At 40.1% G+C, this 19,344-nt stretch overlaps 2 protein-coding genes across 7 annotated transcripts; one reads left to right on the top strand and one right to left on the bottom strand.

The window, feature by feature from the left end:
- Window positions 1-547: 547 nt before the first annotated feature.
- On the top strand, window positions 548-14,073 carry LOC102684218 (lysine--tRNA ligase-like). Of its 6 annotated transcripts, XM_015355014.2 has the most exons (16): window positions 548-844; window positions 3,301-3,357; window positions 3,587-3,680; window positions 4,155-4,203; window positions 6,196-6,361; window positions 6,571-6,664; window positions 7,058-7,244; window positions 7,659-7,784; window positions 8,795-8,914; window positions 9,004-9,166; window positions 10,216-10,389; window positions 10,821-10,906; window positions 11,345-11,430; window positions 11,623-11,749; window positions 11,970-12,113; window positions 13,198-14,073. In XM_015355014.2, exons 3-16 carry the CDS (start codon window positions 3,643-3,645, stop codon window positions 13,291-13,293), a joined length of 1,656 nt encoding a protein of 551 aa, XP_015210500.1. In that variant the 5' UTR covers window positions 548-844; window positions 3,301-3,357; window positions 3,587-3,642; the 3' UTR covers window positions 13,294-14,073. The 6 variants fall into 6 exon arrangements, with proteins under 6 accessions (XP_015210500.1, XP_015210499.1, XP_015210504.1 ...); XM_015355013.2 differs by having other exon boundaries at window positions 3,301-3,680; XM_015355015.2 differs by lacking the exon at window positions 548-844 and having other exon boundaries at window positions 2,770-3,357.
- timm21 (translocase of inner mitochondrial membrane 21) lies at window positions 13,811-18,551 on the bottom strand. The gene is made up of 6 exons (XM_006634612.3): window positions 18,016-18,551; window positions 17,201-17,263; window positions 15,430-15,527; window positions 14,496-14,569; window positions 14,303-14,408; window positions 13,811-14,024 (listed from the first exon to the last, which is right to left on the bottom strand). Exons 1-6 carry the CDS (start codon window positions 18,299-18,301, stop codon window positions 13,932-13,934), a joined length of 720 nt encoding a protein of 239 aa, XP_006634675.2. The 5' UTR covers window positions 18,302-18,551; the 3' UTR covers window positions 13,811-13,931.
- Window positions 18,552-19,344: the final 793 nt, after the last annotated feature.

Genomic DNA, 19,344 nt, shown 5'->3' with positions numbered 1-19,344 from the left:
ATATCTGGGCTACATAGACCGTGTTAGGACACCAGACATTGTCAGTGATTGTCCATCAGCAGTCCCAAGACGTCCTGAAGTCTGCAGGCTTAGTATGGTCACATCCTTAACAACAGAGCAAGGCTAGGCAGCAGGTGGGCACATAATCTGGGAAGATGTTATTTTCCCAATAACTTCTCAATTTTGGGCAGATGTTATGTACAGCATTAAATCTGGAGTTATAAGGGGTGTGGGGTTGTAGAACAACCCATCCAGTCATGTGGCCGAAGCTGATACCCTGGCTTCTCTCAAGACATTGCTGGATAAAATCCACTGATCAATTACTAGTAACTACTGAACAGGCTGGTGGGCCGAGCGGCCTCCTCGAGTAATTGTTCTTATATTTTAATCTGGGCTTTGTCGATGGCCGTTTTAATGTCTACCCATTTTACAGACAGCGATTTGCATGTGCATGTGCTGTTGAATGCGATCCTTTTGCCAGAGGAAGAAGTACCATGTAATGTTTTTTCTCAATAAACTACCTTTTGCATAAGAGTAATGTACAGTATCCATTACTACTGGCAGGTATCAACTGAATTTCACATGTTTGCTCATAACCCTTCTCAGAGGAATTGTCTTGATCTGGCACAGGTTACATACCCAGCTTGGTGTATGACTACTGGACTCCCTTCAGAAACTGCAGCAAAGTTGCAGAGTAATTTTCATGTGCCAGACACACTAGAACCCAGAATGCTCCAGAAAAAGGCATCACTGTGGAAATGGTGCTGATGCTGGATACTCTGCTGGAGGGAGAACTCTTGAAATCACTCCAGACGAGCGAACTGCACAGAGACCGCAGGGACAGGTGAAAACCTCTGGGATCAGGCACATGATGTGCTCAGATTGCTGAAATAATTTTTTTCAAATCTGTGGTTTTATGTGCTTTTATCTGTGCTTTTATTTCTGTAGTGGCATTGTAAACAGATTTTCCTGAATCTCTGTTCAAGGCATTGCAATTTTAATGTTAATTACTGTGCAGATATAATAAAGAGAAACAACTGAAAGCACAGAAACAAGTAATGAAATAAGGAATTTACGACAGTCTGCAAAGGCATTCTATGACTTTAGTTAAATGCTATGTTTTTTTAATCATTATTTAATTAATTAGATGTCTACAGAAGAGATACAGAAGAACTGTATATAAGGTGGTTGATTTAAGAATACAGGATGTGGCAGGTCCCAGAGACAGGATGAGTCACAGCTTCCCTGGTGGTTCTGCTGATTCATGCTGTTTGAAAGTCTGCTGGAGTATTATTCAAGCTGATTTAGTTCTGCACTGTAGGGTATTGAGCTCATCTCGGGGATTAAAAAAAAACAAACTCTCAAGACAAACACAACATCCAGACTATGATATTGTGTTTGTGACCTTGAAGCCTGCTGCTACTGTAGCTCTTGCGGTGAAGAACTCAGCTACAGGTTTGGTAGTCCAGACGGGGGGACTTTTTGCTTAGTCACAATGAAAACACACAGCACAGGGATAACAATCAACACATTTTACCCACCTATGGCGAATCCACAACAGAATAAAGCGATAAAACATCCTATGAAATGACCAGTATCTTACAGATTCAAGAGGAGAAGTGAAAGACAGCAGGGTTATGAAAGACCTGGTTTCTCTCTGAGCCCCAGAGCTCCAGAGCCAAGCTGATCATCAATGCAGTTTGAGTGCAGATTCTTACACTTCCTATGCCATGGAAACCACAGCACAGATGGTGATGTGATCTGACCTAACACTCGCTGCAACTGGACGAGAGAAACTGAGTTCAGTTAAAAACCATAAGAGAGACTGAGAGAGAGAAAATAACAGTGTAAGGGTGGCAAAAATGAATAACAAAAGCCATAGAAATCCAAGATAAAGTACATGCAGGCGAAGAGAAATGGTTTTAAAAAAACAGTATTGATAAGGACACATACGTAAAACAGGACTCATGTAAATACAAGAATGCTACCGGAATCTATGCTGAGTCCAGTTCTCTTTCTAGAATACATCAACAATAGTGAAATTCAAAATACTCCTAAACTGCTTGTTCAAATAAATGTCTCAGGTATTGTAAGAAAAACTATTAAACCACATGCTGCTTTCTAATGGAATGCTTTTATTTATTTTACTTGTGCAAAAACCACAAGTAATAGTACAAAAAACAACAAAAAAGAAACCCAGTGACATCCTTTCTTTAACATAAGACTTTCTAACATACTACTGTATTTTAGGCCACAAAAATACTTATTGTAACTACCTTTCAAATTCCTTTCTCATTGTTTTTCATTGTATTTACATTTTTGTAACTGAAAAATAATGCTGGAATATTTAGAGCTGTCATTGTTGTATAAAATACATTTCACCTCAGACTAGCTGGTTGTACAGTATGTCCATGAATGTGTTCCTCTCTGGGTTGAGAAAGGACCCATAGACGTGCTCTAAAATACCAGGATTTCCTTCAGTTTCAGTCAGAACAATGGCCTTAAGAGACAGATTGTAAATACTGCTCCAGTGTAAACATCCAGCATCCTGTTCTGTTGCTTCTGAGTTTATCATAAGTTGCTCGGGTTGCTACGTAAAAACCTCACCCTTCTGTGTTGCCAGAAAAGAGAAACAAAACCAAAGGATAATGAAAATCTGTTACACGCACGAAAAAGATCTGTGTTCTGTATTTCAAGTCAGCAAAAGTAAAAGTAAAAAAAATAGAAAAGCTTTAAATTATTTCTCAAAGGGTTCCAAGACTGAACAAAGTCATAGCATATCCAAAGAAAGTGTTATATTGAACTGTTAATAATGTCTGCTGTATTAAACATTTGCATTTTAAGTTCAAGCTGGAAATGAAAATGCTCCTGTTTCAGCACTGGTTGCTGTGCTACAAATGGACATTACTGCACTGAAATCCAATGAAACAAGAATTACCAGGTTAAATGCAGGCCTTACAGCAATGTCAAACATACATAGATGCAGTTAAGAAAATTAAACTCTATAGTTGTTGATTTAAGGGACAAGAAGGAAACATCAAGCAAGTATTCAGAATCCTGCAAGATGTGAGACAGGAGAGAGTGAATTACAGCTTTATTTATATAACTTTATTGTCCATTCAAAAGTGTGGAAATTTGTCTTTAAGGTGTTGGGATCTTGATGCAAGCTCTAGTCTAGTCCAGCAGACTAAACTACCTAGTCTATCTCTAGTTTAGTAAATGCTCCAGTCGTAAAAAGTAGTTTGTAAATGCCAGTTTGTGTGTTTTGTAATTTTGTGTAATATCTATTTGCCTTTTAAGCTAGAAATTGAAGAAGATGGGAGGCTTTTAATATTGGTTTGCCCTGCAGCGGGACAGGTGAGCATTACTGCACCAGCATACAATACCACAATAATCTACAACGATCTTCCCGAAACAAGACCAACTTCTCAAAATATTGCCAGCAGCTAACAAGAGCACAAAAATAATCCCTCCAGACCTGATGGCACTCCTTGTGACCTCATATAGCTTTCATTCTGAGTGCACACAATACTTTCACTTTCAGTAGCTACTGTATTTATCTGAGCTTTGTAAATACTATCATTAGAGCTGAGCAAGGGCACAGAACAGACATCTCTCAGGTACCCCAGGAGTGTGGGAACTATGGCTAACAATGGAAGCAAGACAGATGCCACTTCAAGGTAAACACTTTTAAATAAGTTGTATTGCTTGTAGAAATTAAGATATATATTCCATGACAATATATTTTAAAATAATAAAAAGGAGATGAAGACCTTGTAGTTTAACCCATTTTTTATCTTTAAGACTTCATGTCCCTATTTGTTTTATTTTACTTGTACTTGATATGGGATAGCTGCGAATTATGTACATGTAAATTGTTTTATAATCCATATAAATGGAGTATTATATGTAAGTTATGTATAGTAAATCAAAGCTTGAACACACAGCTCCATTACACGTACTGTATACAGGCACACTGAACTAGGTTACAATATACAATATACAGTGCTATTTAATAACATTCATCTATAATATATAAATACAATAATATAAATATAATAGTATATATTTCTATAATATAAAAACAAGTATGTCATTCTGCAGATACCCCATCAGGTCTAAAACTGACAGTAACACTTATCTCTTATTTGTAGTGGAAAACAGACTGGAAATATCACTGAGTCTTTGGAAGTGGAGACCCATGTAAGTAAATGACATTCATAATCATCTAAGGACAACAGAATTATTAGCTTCATACTACCTTTGTGATTCTTTGACAGTGGAAAATTATGTACTGTAAAAGTGTATTTTCACACAATAACAGGAAAGTGAATCCATGATGAATGAAAACTGTATTTGGACTCTCCTGTTGAAATTATTAGCTGTTCAGAAGATCTTTCTTCTGTCTGTCTGGATATAAACAGCAGTTATCCTTCTTATTTCTTTGTGGTGCTTGTGAAATCCCTCAGAGATTTAAAAATTACATAAGGTTCCTGCTAAATGGCTATAGTTCAATTTTAACTGGAGAGTTTTTGAGAAGCTGTTTTGTAGATACTGGAACTATTTATCTTTATTTAGCCCAAAATGTCAGATAAGGCTGCTCCACCCAGGAATACTCTGTGGTTATCAGTTTATTCTCTCAGTTTTCTACATGCATGACTCTGTTCCTTGTGTCTTATATCTAATATGTAGGATTTCACAAATAAAACGAAAGCCTAAATACACAGAAAAAATCCTTACTATTTAAAAATTACCCTATTGTACTAATTTAACAGGTGGGTATTTTTAGAACATTTTCAAAACAATTTTTGGCAAAACATCGAAGGTTTCACTTTAATTCCTGAGAGCAACAGAGCAGCCTTTTAAATATCAGAGAGTGTGGTGGAATCTTACTGCAGTTTTTCCACCCTTACTCTACACAAGAAGCAGACACCAGCAGAGCAAAGGTCAAAGGGCTATCGAGGCCTTTCTTCCACCACTTGTGCTTCGTCTTTCTTACACACGTTTTCTGAAGCCTGACTGTTTCATTACATTTAACACTGCTGTCGTTCCATTGTTCCAACACAAACCGCTCACCCACAAGTGACCTTCCTGAAGGCAGTGCACTCCCCTCAGGAGCAAGTGACCTGTGCGTCTGCAATATATCCATTCAGCTGTCTCGGTGAACCTGAAGGTTGGTGTTCTGGCCACTAATTAAACCCCTTCTGGATCAGGAGCAGCCTGTCCAGGAGCATGAGAGTCCTGAAACACAGTGGAGCTGGCACTTTTGTTCACTTCCTGCCCGTTCACAGCAGCACTGCATCTTAAAATCAACCTCTGATTTTTATCGTAACCTGACTTGCAAACCACCACAAACTTAAAACAGTCAGTTTTCTTGTGACAACCAAGTAGAGAGAAGAGGTGTAACTTCAGGTTCCTGGCTGGGCCATCTTGTATGAAAGGCCTCTGTACAAGGCATCAGTATGATGCTGCTGCACTCTGTGTGACATCAACACTATTCACGAGTGAAGTGCTTTTGTGTACTCCCTTTAAAGTATATCTGGAACACCTCATTTCTTATGATATTACAGTATTGTTTCTTATAAAAATTTAAATGTCCTTTAACAGGATATACATAAAACATATTTTTGCCAGCAGCCACATCACACAACTGGCAATTTAGTGAAGCTCAGCAGGTATGAGCCTGATCAGTACCTGGAGGGAGACTCCTGGGAAAAACTAAGATTGCTGCTGGAAGAGGTGTTAGGTGCTGGAAGAGGAGGGGCCAGCATGGGGCACTTACCCTGGAGTCTGTGTGGGTCCTAATAGTGATGGAGATACTACACTGTAAAAAGGCACAGTTCTTCAGATTAGACATAAAACCTAGGTCCTGACTCTCTCTGGTCATTGAAAACCCAGGGTGTTTCTAAAAAAGAGTAGGGGTTTCCCCCTGGCCTTTACCAATCATGGCCTCCTAATAATCCCATCTCTGAACTGGCTTCATCCCTCTGCTCTCCTCCCCACTCAGAGCTGGTGTGTGGGGTGCAGACTGGTGCATTATCCAGGTGGGGCTGCACATTGGTGGTGGTGGAGGGGAGTCCCCATTACCTGTAAAGCACTTTGAGTGGAGTGTCCAGAAAAGCGCTATGTAAGTGTAAGGAATTATTATTTTTTGTATTGAAGATTTGTGCTTTTTTAAAAAACTGTTTGTTTTAGAAATACAATAAAATGAGGAGTGAAGCGATTGTTTCGAAGAAACAAAATGGCGAAGTGGTTTACCCTCACAAATTCCACGTGAAGATGTCTCTCATGGAGTTTATCGAGAAGTACGCAAACCTCAAAGCAGAAGAGCATCTGACGGATGTGGTCACATCCATAGCAGGTAAAGCAGGAGCCTGTGCTCCAGCCTTATCCACAGCTACTCGGCTTGCTTTCCCAGTGTAATCCACATCACATTTCTTAAGAAATGAAGAGATCCTGATATTTGATTCTGATATTATCTAACACACAATAAAATATTTTTGTATGAGATTTAAAAAAAAATATTTTAGAATATTGCTGCACTCTAAAACCTGTTCTTATGTTGCCCAGGTCGAATTCACGCCAAGAGAGAAGCCAGTAGCAAGCTTCTGTTTTATGACATCAGAGGAGAAGGTGTAAAGTTACAGATCATGGCAAACGCCAAGTATGTACAATTACTGTATATTACCTCCCTGTCTACAGAAACACATACAGAAAGTAGCATCGTACCAATAACAGTAACATACTTCTGTCTATATTCAATGTGTTAAATGGCATTAAATTTATTATTAGGAAGAATAAGTAAAGTAAGAAAAAACAAGACCAGTGGGTTTTCTGCCAGTTCCCTTAACATTTGCAGAGACATTAAAATGCAGAGAGTGAGTATTGCACCAATGGCATTTAACGCCTCTCAGTATATTCGTGCTTGGGGGACCTTTGCAAGGGTATGAGCCGTAAAGGGCTTGATCTGTCTTTCTAGTGACTAGAGCCCTGCACTTTGATTCGCAGAAAATGTCATTGTGGCCATAGAAGGAAGAAAAACGTTGTCTCATTTCAGATTTTACGCGTCCGAGGAGCAGTTTGTGGAGATGAGCAGGGAATTGCACCGCGGGGACGTTGTCGGAGTGGAAGGAAGCCCCGCCAAGACCAAGAAGGGCGAACTGAGCATCATCCCCGTGCGGCTCCATCTGCTGTCCCCCTGCCTGCACATGCTGCCCCACCTGCACTTTGGCCTGCGGGACCAGGTGCGCAGGCAGACCACACCCACACAGGGAGGGGCAACAGACATGTTCATCATGCCCGTCTGGAATTAATTAGTATCTGGCATGCAGAACGTGCTGGTTCTATTGGACCTCCGGGGGCTGAGGGCTGCTGAACCAGTTACTGATGTAATGTAACTTTGCAGCAGCAGTTTTCTAGGAGACATTAAGAACAAAGTCTGTCCTTTCCCGATGAGCACAGATCCCTGTTTCTTTACGGATGATTCCTTTTGTAACTACTGTATTTTGTCATTTTGCTTTTGGAAACAAAGTGTTGGGGTCGTCTTTTTTTAAACTTTCTTTGAACTTCAGGGCCTAGCTCAGCATAACCTCTTTGATGAGATGCAAAAACCAACCTGCAGGACACCCTTTTTTATTTAATTGTTGTTTTTTTTATAGGAGAAAAGGTATCGCCAGCGTTACCTTGATTTGATCCTAAATGATTCAGTGAGGCAAAAGTTCATTACAAGAGCTAAAATTATTCAATACCTACGGAGCTTTCTGGATAATAAAGGATTTCTGGAGGTACGATTTACATCTTTCAAAAACAACTTTACATAGGGTATGTATATACAGTATGCATTACATATTTTCTTAAGTGAAAGTTCTTAACTGAATTTCTGGAAGGATAATTACAAACAAGTCAATTTTAACCAGCAATTCAAAATCATAATCGTTAGTTAAAAACAGTTAAGATAAAACCACACACAAACTCCTCTTTTTTACATTTGACTCATACAACTCTCCTCCACCCCATCTGCAGTCTTGCAGATACCCCTTTGTTAATTACTAACTCTGAATGGGGTCTGTACCACCTCATCTTCTGGAGGGTTAAGTTAAAATGTTTTATATTTAAAATACTCAATAAATATTCACAAAGCATTCTTCTGATCTTCAGTGTAGTTATTCGTCATGAAATAGCAATTATACACAATATCTGACACCTTATTAAGAAAAAGGTTTCAAAAAGTAAAATCATAGCTTGTCTATACCACGGTAAAAGTACAGTGTTCTAGCTCACTGATGACGTTCTTTGTTAAGAAACTACAGCTATTTAGTATAACTAATTACAGTGCATTTATCTCTGATGTGTAACATCAAGAACAGGAATGAACCTCGCTACTTATATTTCTTTGGATGGTAATTTGTTATGATGTTTTTCATTGTCATGCTGAAGATGAAGAGCTTTCACTAAACAATATATTCATATATAAGGGAGATAAAGTGGGATTACTCTTGTGTATGAATTTAATCAGTTTGAATCTAGTAAACTGTTTGACAAACTGCGAAGAGTTAAGGATGAACTTTAACAACACTACACTTTTCATCAAGTGTTCCCTTTTGTTTTTTGCACAGTCATGTTTAAAAATTACTCTGAAACGATTAAGTCAGTTGTTAAATTATTGCATGGTTTATCTCCAGTTACAGGAAGGGCACTTGAGCATTTTGGTTAAACCAGGAGTGTGGTTGCAGCTTCCTTAGTGAAGGAGGAGGCAACTTGTGCTTGAGGCTTCAGGCTGTTCTTGGCTTCCTAGGTGGAGACCCCCATGATGAACATGATTGCTGGGGGGGCTGCGGCCAGGCCGTTCATCACCCATCACAACGAGCTGAACATGGACCTGTACATGAGGATTGCTCCTGAGCTCTACCTGAAGGTACTACCCAGCCCCAGCCACATCTCTCACAGCTGGGCATGTCCCTCTGCTCATCCCGCTCAGTCACACCCGACATCTTTCCCCTCCAGATGCTCGTTGTGGGAGGCCTGGATAGAGTGTACGAAGTCGGGCGCCAGTTTAGAAACGAAGGCATTGACCTGACCCACAATCCAGAGTTCACCACATGTGAATTTTACATGGCCTATGCTGACTACAACGACCTGATGGAAATCACTGAAGAGCTGCTGGCAGGTACTGTGAGAAGAGCCTGTCTCGGTGTGATGTTAAGGGAGCGAAGCTTTAGAGTCCAAAATCTATAATCTGACAAACTATAATTCAGTGAAGGTTATTTATGCAAACTGTCAGTGACACTGGATCACTGTAAAGGGAGTTAAGCTTTGGTAAATTTTAAAACATGACAGAGAATGAACGGAAAGAAGACCAATATAAAAATGTATTACTACAGTACATGTGATTGTACAAATCAGTTTTCTCCCACTGTAAAAGCAAACTGAAATGGTTCCAGATTGGTGAAATGTGCAGCTCATGGCATTACTGTACTGTAGACTAAGACATTTCTAGCTATGGCAAAAATAACTGCCCTTATACTTATAAAATGGACATGAAACCCTCTGTTTACATGTTTAATTAAACGGATATGGAAACTTACATAACTTTCCGATTTCAAATAGTACTTCTCAACCTGAACATGAACAGCTTTTCTGGCTGACAAAATATGTTGACCAACAACAATTTTCTCTTTCAAACACATGTTCCTAACAAGAATCTCAGGTAGTTTTGGTTTTGTGCTGTTTCCCTGGCTTGACGTGCAGTAAATGAATTCATGACCAGTGGAACAGCTCACATCATTCAGGTTAACATCCCTCCTTTGTTCTGATACCTTTATGACATTTTATGTTGGGACTATGATTTGCCATTTGCAAACATGCCCTCTTGTACCAGAAAATTATTACTGCATCAGGAGAGAGGATTTACATTCGGTAGATGTAAACAAATCAACCTGTTAAATACTATTTAGCCCAATAGCTTTGGATTAAATTAAATTATGTAGACATATTTTTTTTAATAGCTTGGACTAATATATCAAAAGAACGTAAAAAAGGCTGTAAACGAGAAGAGGCCATCCGGCCCATCCAGGCTGATTGGTACTCTAGTTTGACCACTTACGCTTAGTGTGAAACACCAAAAGTTTTCCACATCAATATAAGGAGAACGCAGCCCTTTTAAAAGTCAGAATAATTTGTTCTTGGTCTGTTCTGGAACCTTTCCTGCCCCCACAGGCATGGTTCTGCAGCTCACAGGCGGCTACAAGATAACATACCATCCTGCAGGCCCTGAAGGCGAGGTGGTAGAGATCGACTTCACTCCGCCCTTCCGCAGGATCAGGATGATGGAGGAACTGCGGAAGGTGCTGGGAGTCAGTCTCCCTGCGGCAGACGCATTGGACAGCGAAGGTCAGACTGAATTTGTCAGCGTAGATCACTGCTGCCCCGATTCCTGCTCAAAGACCAGGGCATCTTTACGATTTCAGGCTCATGAATGCCCTTCTGTGGGAGGTCTTAAGGGTTTATTCTTCCCTGGAGCTGCCAACTCACACACAGAATAAAACAATTCCAGCAGAATATGTTATACTGTTTACTTACATACAAGAAACTCAATGTAATCATCCCTTGGTATAACAGACCTTTAGTATATCATAGTAGAAAAAATACCAAAACTTCCAAACCCCTGATTTCATAGGGAAAAAACTATCTTCCAGGAAAGAAGAACAAACCACAATAAAGGTCTACAACAGCTTTGAAGCCATAAACTTGCTGCACAGTCTGATGCTGATCTTTCAGAACAACGGTGAAAATAACTAATATCTACATATTTTCCATCACAGAGTCCCGCCAGTTTCTAGAGAGACTTTGTCAAGAAAAAGGACTGGAATGCAGTGCTCCCAGGACCTCGGCAAGACTTTTAGATAAGGTCCTTCAATTTTATTTTTTTAGCATTGGTCCTGCATTGTTAACTTTCTAAAAGGTTTATAGGGCGGCCAGCCTTCAGCATTAATTTCTCCCGGTAACATATCACTTTCTAAATTAAGTCGCATCTCTGATCAAACCAAAAAGAAGCTGAATGATTCAGATACAATTTTTGCACACCACTTGTTATATTAGTTTTATACATGTGTAAAAAGCATTAATGACTTTAACTTTTATGATATGGCCAATGAAGTATGTGATTCTGGTCATTCCAGAAAATATTTAAAGCTGAAAAACTTTAACATACCTCAGCGGCAGCTGTGGTTCAGTAAATCACAGAAAAATTCAGTTTCAGGTTCTTGCTATATACATTAATACAGCAAATATCCATTACAACTTTTTATAACTTTAAATCGTCAGCTCAAACCTTGTGTTGTTGCAGCTGGTTGGAGAGTTCTTAGAGGTCTCCTGCATCAATCCCACCTTCATCTGTGATCATCCACAGACCATGAGCCCTCTGGCAAAATGGTAGGCCTACATGTCAGAGCATAACCATGATAGCAGAAATCCAATTGTCTTTAGATCCTGAACGATATAGTTTGTACTACGTTTATTCGTATACTTTAACTTAGTCACAGTGCAAGAATTTCTCTATGGGATCTGTTCTCTCAGATATCAGTCATCTTGCATGTTTGTAACTTCAGCATGCTTTTCCTTCAGGCACCGTTCTGAGGCAGGCCTGTCTGAGCGGTTTGAGCTGTTCGTCATGAAGCACGAGCTGTGTAATGCCTACACAGAGCTCAATGATCCCCACGTACAGCGGCAGCTCTTTGAAGAACAAGCCAAGGTACCAACTGTCTACTAAGCGGTCTCTATTCCACCTGAAACCCAATATGTTAACAAGTGGGAAGTTTACTGCAGTATGTATGTGATTACTTGACTGTCATTCACACACTATAGCCAGTCCTTTATCCCTGTGAATATAAATTCTCAGCAAAAAAGCTCCAGCCATGCTGCAATACTGACCACACAAGACTGTACAGAACATGTATACGCCACATCGACAGGCAAAACACGCCGGTGACACTGAAGCGATGAGCGTTGATGAAGACTTCTGTACAGCTTTGGAATTCGGCCTCCCACCAACAGCAGGGTGGGGAATAGGGATCGACCGTCTAACCATGTTGCTGACGGACTCCAACAACATCAAGGTATGTGATAAGAACTGGGGTGCTTTATAAGCCAAACCATTTCTGTTTTCCACAGAGAGGGGGCATTTGCTTTTGCCCACACAAATGGCATGGGGCTGCTTGGCTCATTGGCCATTCTACAGAAGAGCATCAAATTCTTCTCCAGCAGTCTGAGGAGCACACCAAAACTAAGGAATAGTGCCTGTTTCACGAGTTGTAAAATGGTTACTAATAAATTTGGGGAAATACAAAAAAAGACAAAAAAGCATACTCCATGTCCTCTCTACCCTCTTCCACTACATACACAGGAGGGAAAAACAGGAGCCACTGGATGTATCCAATATGACCCGAAACGTCTTGCTCACAGGATTCATGACATTCCTTCAGTGATTAAACTATTACTCACCTTAGGCATTGCTGTCTCAGACTCTTATTATAATGTTACAATGTTAACCACTGCCATGTATTCTGAAGCCTATTTCCGAGATCACTCCTTTGCTAAAGTGTCACAGGATATGTGCATCTTAGTACATTTCAGCTCTTCTTGTTAACAGTCTCTCTAGCCATGTTAACTGTGAGTTGTTGCAACACAGGTGTAAATTGCAGTATGTTTGCATTGATCCTGGTCTTAGTAAATTTGGCCCTTAAGGTTTATGTGACATGTGAAGACTGACAGCACTACCTATTTATACTAAGAGGAAGGATAAACACTTCATTAATGGTATAAACTTTTATATTATGTAAAAATGCTGCACAAAATAATTTAAAACTTAAAAATGAGCCACAAACAGAACAGAATGCAATGAAATGGATCCAAACATTTCCTGCATAAAAGTTAATTACAAACAACAGAACAGCTGACCCTACAATACATAATTCATATAAATGAAAAAAAAAGTTTTATAATTGTTTTATAGACAGCAAAGCTAATGTTTATTTCATAAAAGAAAGAATCACATGTCCTTAGAATAAGTTTAAGTTGATGTAAAACTTCTGTTCAATGCTCAAGATTAATACACATATACAGCAGCATCACACAGGAGGCTGATTCTTCTCTGCCAGTAAAGACCCAGTCAGAGCAGCTGTTCTGGATTTCTTTTTTCAGGAGGTTCTGCTGTTTCCAGCCATGAAGCCTGATGAAAATAAACAGCCTGGAAAAGCTAAGGCTGCTGAGGACAGCTCGAACCGAGCGGAACTCTGACCACCTGAGGAAGCTCTGGAGTGCAGCAAGCTGAGCACGAATCGTGCTTTTATTATTTTATATATAACAAGCTGCAATCTCATTCTGAATATCACTGCTTCCTTTTCTTCTTTATATTTTACAATACTTTGTGTGTGAAACATTTTCTGCTAATTCATTGGAAAAAGGATTTGTGCATTTATTTTTTGGGGTGAAAAGGTTTAGAAGGTGCAGTAGCAAAAACTCAAAATGACTCAAAACCGAATCAAAATGATGCAGGCATCTGGCTTTTCAAAGAGCAATTTAACAATAATTCAAATTGATATTTCTTTCTGTCACAATAATTAATTTGACTCATTTTTAAACCCCCACTATCTGCGGATGTTCTCCTGCAAACAATTCCTTTTGGAAGAAGATGTATACATTTTTTACCATAATTACCACTGTAATGCAGCTATTCTTACAATCCATCTTGCAATCCATTATTATTCCCCTAGAAATTAATACCTCTGCAGAAAAAGCCTTAAGAGAATCCAGATAAACAAATCCCATCTTTATTCTCTTCTCAAATCATCACGTCTGCTGACAGAAAAGCTTCCACACTGAACCAGAATTGTTATTGGTTGTAATAAGATATTCTATCCTGCTAATCAATGCCTTTATCGGTTATCTTCAACAACAATTGTTCTTCGTGGGTATGTATCTACGTCCACAAACAGGTAGCGGAATTCATATTTTCCTGTTTTGGGATTCTGCAAAAAACAAATGTAACAAATAAAATAATTGAATTAACACTCAGAACTCAAAGCATCCTGGTGGTAATGAAACTGGTTGGTTAGTGTGTCTGTGGTGAAGACGGCGATCTGCAACAGGCCCTGCAGACTGCAGGTCACAGCTACCACAAGGAACATAGGAACGTTGAGCGTAACATTCCGCAGAGATGAAAAATCACTTAAAAGGCAGTTTATTTGACTTCAGATGGTTCTTGACTCTGCTAGTTCAGTAAGAAAGAGAAAACGTGCCACTGTACCTCCAGAACTTCTGCATGTGCAGTTCCTTGCAGTCTTGGTTCAGCCCCATCGATGTAAAACTTTAACCTCATGTGCTTGACCCCATCCTTCATGTACTCCATGTGACTGAAACAAACATCAGAACAGGGTAACTAGCCCAGGGGAAAGGGCTGGACTGGCTTTCGGATGACCCTGGCGTTACGCTTGTTTTACCTCACATGCTGCCTTCTGCCACGGCGCGTCGTCTCCCCGTAGCCTCTGATCGGCTCTCCAAACACTCCAACGATCTCAACAATTCAAAAAGAGAAGGATATGTGACAAGGCAGCACGGCAGAGCACATCAGAGCACAGGCAGCATGGTACAGCACAGCAAAACACATCTTATATTCTACAGAAACCTATATTACCCCAGCTTCCTCACACCTCTTAACTTACTTTTAATTCTGAGATTACATGTGCCACATTCAGATTCCTTTACAATTTAAAATATTGCCTTTAGGTATTCCCCAAAATACTCACCGGACCCCCATTAACAGTGGACTATGCACTGATAATATGTAAGTTGTGGATACCATGCTAAAATATAAAAGATATGGTTGTTTTGTTTCCAGACAAGAGTGACCAGATACTTTACTGGACTCAAAGGAATGACCCTTCACTTTATTCTTGAAGAGAGAAGACTAAGAGAGGACCGGATTCAGGTATTCAAAACTTTTAATGGCACAGACAACGTCGACCCAACTGACAGTCTTGGGGGTTAGTAATAAACATGACTGAGAGCACAACAAGTTGAAATTACACCAAGTTGAAATGGGGAAGTAAATTTAAATCTGAGAAAAGCTAATTCCCTCAAACTTCCTTCAAATATGAATACATTGGCTTCAATCTGCTCTAAACTGAACACGCTAGTTAAGACAGATGGTTTCTTCCTTTACACATCCTTTTTTAAGTTCTTATTTCAATTCAATTTTTAGCTCTGAATCTAAATATGTGGGACAGGTGCTAAACACACAGCAAAGCACTGTTCCACACAGGTCAAAATTATTGAATTGGGTTCTCCACTTCAGTGTGTAACATTGTATTTAATCACATAGATTATTCTGTTCTGATTTTCTCCCTTTGTGCAAAGAGCCCTCTTTAACCTTACCTCTGGATGTGCTCTGCATTTCTCCAAAGCCTTTCCATAGATTTTGCTTGGACTAGAAGATGAAAACAACTCCTTGAAGACAACATAGAATAATCCACCTGAAGGAAGGAGAGAGTCAATGAGGGCTAATCAAAACAATCCAATGTGCTCTGAGGCTTCAAATGTATAGTAGGTTATAAATAAAAGTGGTTGCAGTTTTTATATTGTGGCTACATAATACAAACAACAATAGATGAATGAGAAATTGAACAGAAATGATTTTTTAAACTGAACTCATAGGACTGTAGAATAATTGAAAAAGCATACGTATTAAATACTGAAGAAAAAGAAAATCAACCGATTTGTAATTAAGACAAAGACACACAGTCATGCAGAAATTATGGCTACCAACTCCTCCACCTAATACAGATTCAGAAAGCTTTTTTCCCCCCAAAAGAACAGAATGAAGACATGGCATCTTAATTCACTATTTGCAAAAATGAAATTCAATAGCCCTCATTCATTTAGTAAAAACAATGCATGCAAATGTGTTCAGCATGTTAAAGCAATACAATGGATGAATTTATCCATGATCCCAAACTCATGATTGTGCATAAAAGCAGTTGATATGTTTCAGCTCCCATCCATAATGACCATGATGTAGTTTTCAGTGCATTAACCTCAAACACTGAGCTGCCAGCAACACATTAACATTCTGCAGAGTTAAAAGGTGAACTGACAGATAATTAGGTAATTAATAATAGCTTGTTATACCTCAGGAAAGCCTTCCTTTGTTTACATGGTTGTCATCTGCATTTGTACTTGCAATGTTCACTGATAAATTGCACTGAGTTAATAATCCAAAGACATTAATGAAAACTAATGAAAAACTGACTGGATCGTTTTCTACATTAAGACTGATGAAAAGATCATAACATCAAACATAAATACAGTTCTAGAAAATGGCTTGTAACATCCATCATCTCCAGGCTGTTTTAAAATGGACTGAAGAAGTGCAAGGTTGTTCTTTTTTATCCAGGTACCATAAAACACATACTCCTACTAATTTGGGATTTTTGGAAGTAAACTGTTGAATATGTAAGTAAAACAAGCAAATCTGATTAAATCTTTAAAAAGTGACCCACCAGTGTCTGTGTTCAAATACTGGGTTTTTGCGAATCTTTACTTTGATAAAAGACAAAGTAATGTTTCACCTCAGTTCACACCTCGCTGTCTGACTTCTTATCTCTTTGGTCTATCGAATTGCATTCATCCACCATGCAGTGGACAACAGCCCCGGATCTGTGTTTTGACATATTTTTAAATCTTACACAGTTTTAGGATATGCAGTTCAATCTGTTTTAAGAGGACGTGCTCCAGCGTTGTTCTTGCACAAACATTGTTCCTGCTTACAGACACAGTTCACCCACACAAAGGCCAATGAAACACTGCCCCCCCCACTCCTTTGGGATAGAATTGCCATCACAGGCTCCAATGTGGATCTCATGACTGGGTGAGCGCCTGGCTGAAGACAATACAGGCAAGTGCAGGGTTTTGCATAACTTCTGTAACCTTTCTTATGTTTTCACGCTCTTGGTGTTTCTGTGGATTGCATATGGTACAGGTACATTATAGCATTCTAATTTGAAACTGATTTCCATATGTGAAAATATAATAAATCTTAGATGCACATAACTGATGTTAAATTGATGAAACAATAAAAACACACCCGTTTTCCGTAATGAATGTGTATTAACAGGAAGCTCCTGTCACCTTGGTCACGAGAACTTACCTGTTACTCCAATCCCAACAAGCACCACAATTAGATACGTGAAATCCTTCCCAGCTTTCTTGACTGCAAGGAGGAGAAAAGAGAGCACATTACTGTTTCTCTTTTTAAAAATACTTGCCAGTCTAAACAGTCTGGGAACACTTTTATTATTATTAGAGTGAGCCCTTTAAACAGAGCAACGCGGCACTTGTGCCCAATTTTACAGACTTATTTTACTTCAGCAGTCTGAGTGCAGCCCCGTGCTCGGGAACACAGCAGCAGTGCCCCTGGGATTTGAACTCCCAACCTCCCCGTCTTAACCTAACCACCACTCTACTCTGCTGCCCAGCAACACTTATACACACTTGTTTCAGAATTTCACTCTAACCCACTTTCCAAAGGAGCATTCTTGCAAACACAGTTCATTTGTCCACCAAGAACAAAGACCTACCAGAAACCTTTTAAGAAAGGATACAAACGAGATGGGGACATTCAGTCCACCTACAGTAGCTAGTTTGGTAGCTTTTACCCAGCTGTTTCTTGAACTACACCAGGATATTGGCAAGGTAGCTTGTTCCACACTCGCACAGCCCTTTGAGTAAACTTTTAAACGCAGTTCCAAGCAGTTTCCATTTTTGTCCTCTTGCTATTGTTTCACTCTTAAATCCACTGGCTTGACACTGTCATTGCTTTTGGACAGCGAGGGAAACTGGTATCACTGTCTTCCTGCCTACACCAATGAATTACCGGGAGGCCACCCAGCTCCACCGTGAGTACCTTGTCCCAGATAGCGTCCAGGGCAAATCGCGACCTCGGCTCCCGGGCCAGTCCCTCACCTTTCTGGGCTGTGGACAGTGTCGAAGTGTCGCCTCGGCGCCCCTGCGCGGGTAACTGCCCTGAACTTTCATGCTTCCCCCTTCTGAGCCCGGGATCGGCCAGGACGCCCAGTTTGGGGACGTGCAGGGCGCTGCGGAGCCCGGCCGCACAGACGGACCGCACGGCAGCTGTGGGCGAGGCGCGCTGCAAGCTCCCGCCGTCCCTGTGCAACTGTCGGTAGCATCGAAAGCCGCAGCACCGGGCTGACCTCACCTGCTGGGACTTCAGTATCAAATAAAACAGCATGTTGCCCCTTCGAAATAAAACTGTCACAGTTGTAAGTATGCTAATAAAAAGCGACAACAACAAAAAATGGGCTTTGGGCTGACCGAACGCAATGTCAAAAACAATACACCTAAACTTTGCAAAATAAAAAAAATCCGCGTGTATTTGACTGATAGTAACTTTAATTAAGAAGTCTTCGGTAGGTAGTCCACCAAGAACCTCGCCATTGCAGAGTAACGCTATGCAGCTGTGGGATTGTAGGAGTTGGAGTTTTCGCGTAAGGCAAGTTGAGCGGTATCAGCGAGGCACTCGTGAGAGGCAAACTACAATTTCCAGCATGCACTGCGCGCACCGTTTCAAGCCAGCGAGCCTGTTGATCGGGGCTCGATTAGTGATGCTCATCGTGTTGCAAGATTGTCGCCTAATACACGCGAGTTGCTATGCTACTTAATTTTAATTTAATTTGTATCATAAAATAAATCAGAACCATATGAACTTGGTTAACTATAATGTGTCAATATGAAATTATATTGTTGAAATTGAAAATTATCCTTTGTTATAAGGAATTCGATTTTGATATACATACATAATAACGTTTTTTTTAAAATTTTAGTGTTAAGTATTTATATTGCTAAGGACACGTTCCTTTTATATATATTTATAGTTGTAACGCATACGGCCTCCATTGCTCGTGAGAGCCGGCTGACCAGCGCGGTGACGTCACCGCCCTTCCCTGTGAATAGCAGGGACCGCAGCCGCCGGGCTGACGGGAGATTCCCCTTAGGCTCAAGAGGCTGGGTCCCTGCTGAGTGACGCTGGAGGCCCGGGTTCGAGTCCCCGAAGGTGGGGGGCCGACGTGAACGCCGTAGCGTTACAATACAAATGTAGTCCTGACCGGAGCTGTGATTTCATTGGTTTAAGCCCGAAAGAACAGAAACCCGCTTACAGTAAAATGATCACAAAAAATGTCACAACAATATTAGACAAGACAACTGAAAATCTGATACTAGATGTAGAGATTACGATAAATTAAATGTAGAACAACTGGCCAAAGTCTCTTGGAT

This window comes from Lepisosteus oculatus, chromosome 6, assembly GCF_040954835.1.
Source record: "Lepisosteus oculatus isolate fLepOcu1 chromosome 6, fLepOcu1.hap2, whole genome shotgun sequence".
Lineage (NCBI taxonomy): Eukaryota > Metazoa > Chordata > Actinopteri > Semionotiformes > Lepisosteidae > Lepisosteus > Lepisosteus oculatus.
This window is presented reverse-complemented; position numbering and strand designations above follow the sequence as displayed.

What these genes read in the sequence shown, in the direction of transcription:
- LOC102684218 (XM_015355014.2), top strand. Translation starts at nt 3,643, where the DNA reads ATGGCTAACAATGGAAGCAAGACAGATGCCACTTCAAG. An exon ending in CAGATCATGGCAAACGCCAA is followed by an intron (nt 6,665 to 7,057) that starts GTATGTACAATT and finishes GTCTCATTTCAG; the next exon opens with ATTTTACGCGTCCGAGGAGC. An exon ending in TCTTTGAAGAACAAGCCAAG is followed by an intron (nt 11,750 to 11,969) that starts GTACCAACTGTC and finishes CCACATCGACAG; the next exon opens with GCAAAACACGCCGGTGACAC.
- timm21 (XM_006634612.3), bottom strand. Translation starts at nt 18,301, where the DNA reads ATGCTGTTTTATTTGATACTGAAGTCCCAGCAGGTGAGGTCAGCCCGG. An exon ending in ACTGTCCACAGCCCAGAAAG is followed by an intron (nt 17,264 to 18,015) that starts GTGAGGGACTGG and finishes TCCTCCTTGCAG; the next exon opens with TCAAGAAAGCTGGGAAGGAT. An exon ending in CACATGCAGAAGTTCTGGAG is followed by an intron (nt 14,025 to 14,302) that starts GTACAGTGGCAC and finishes TGTTTTTTGCAG; the next exon opens with AATCCCAAAACAGGAAAATA.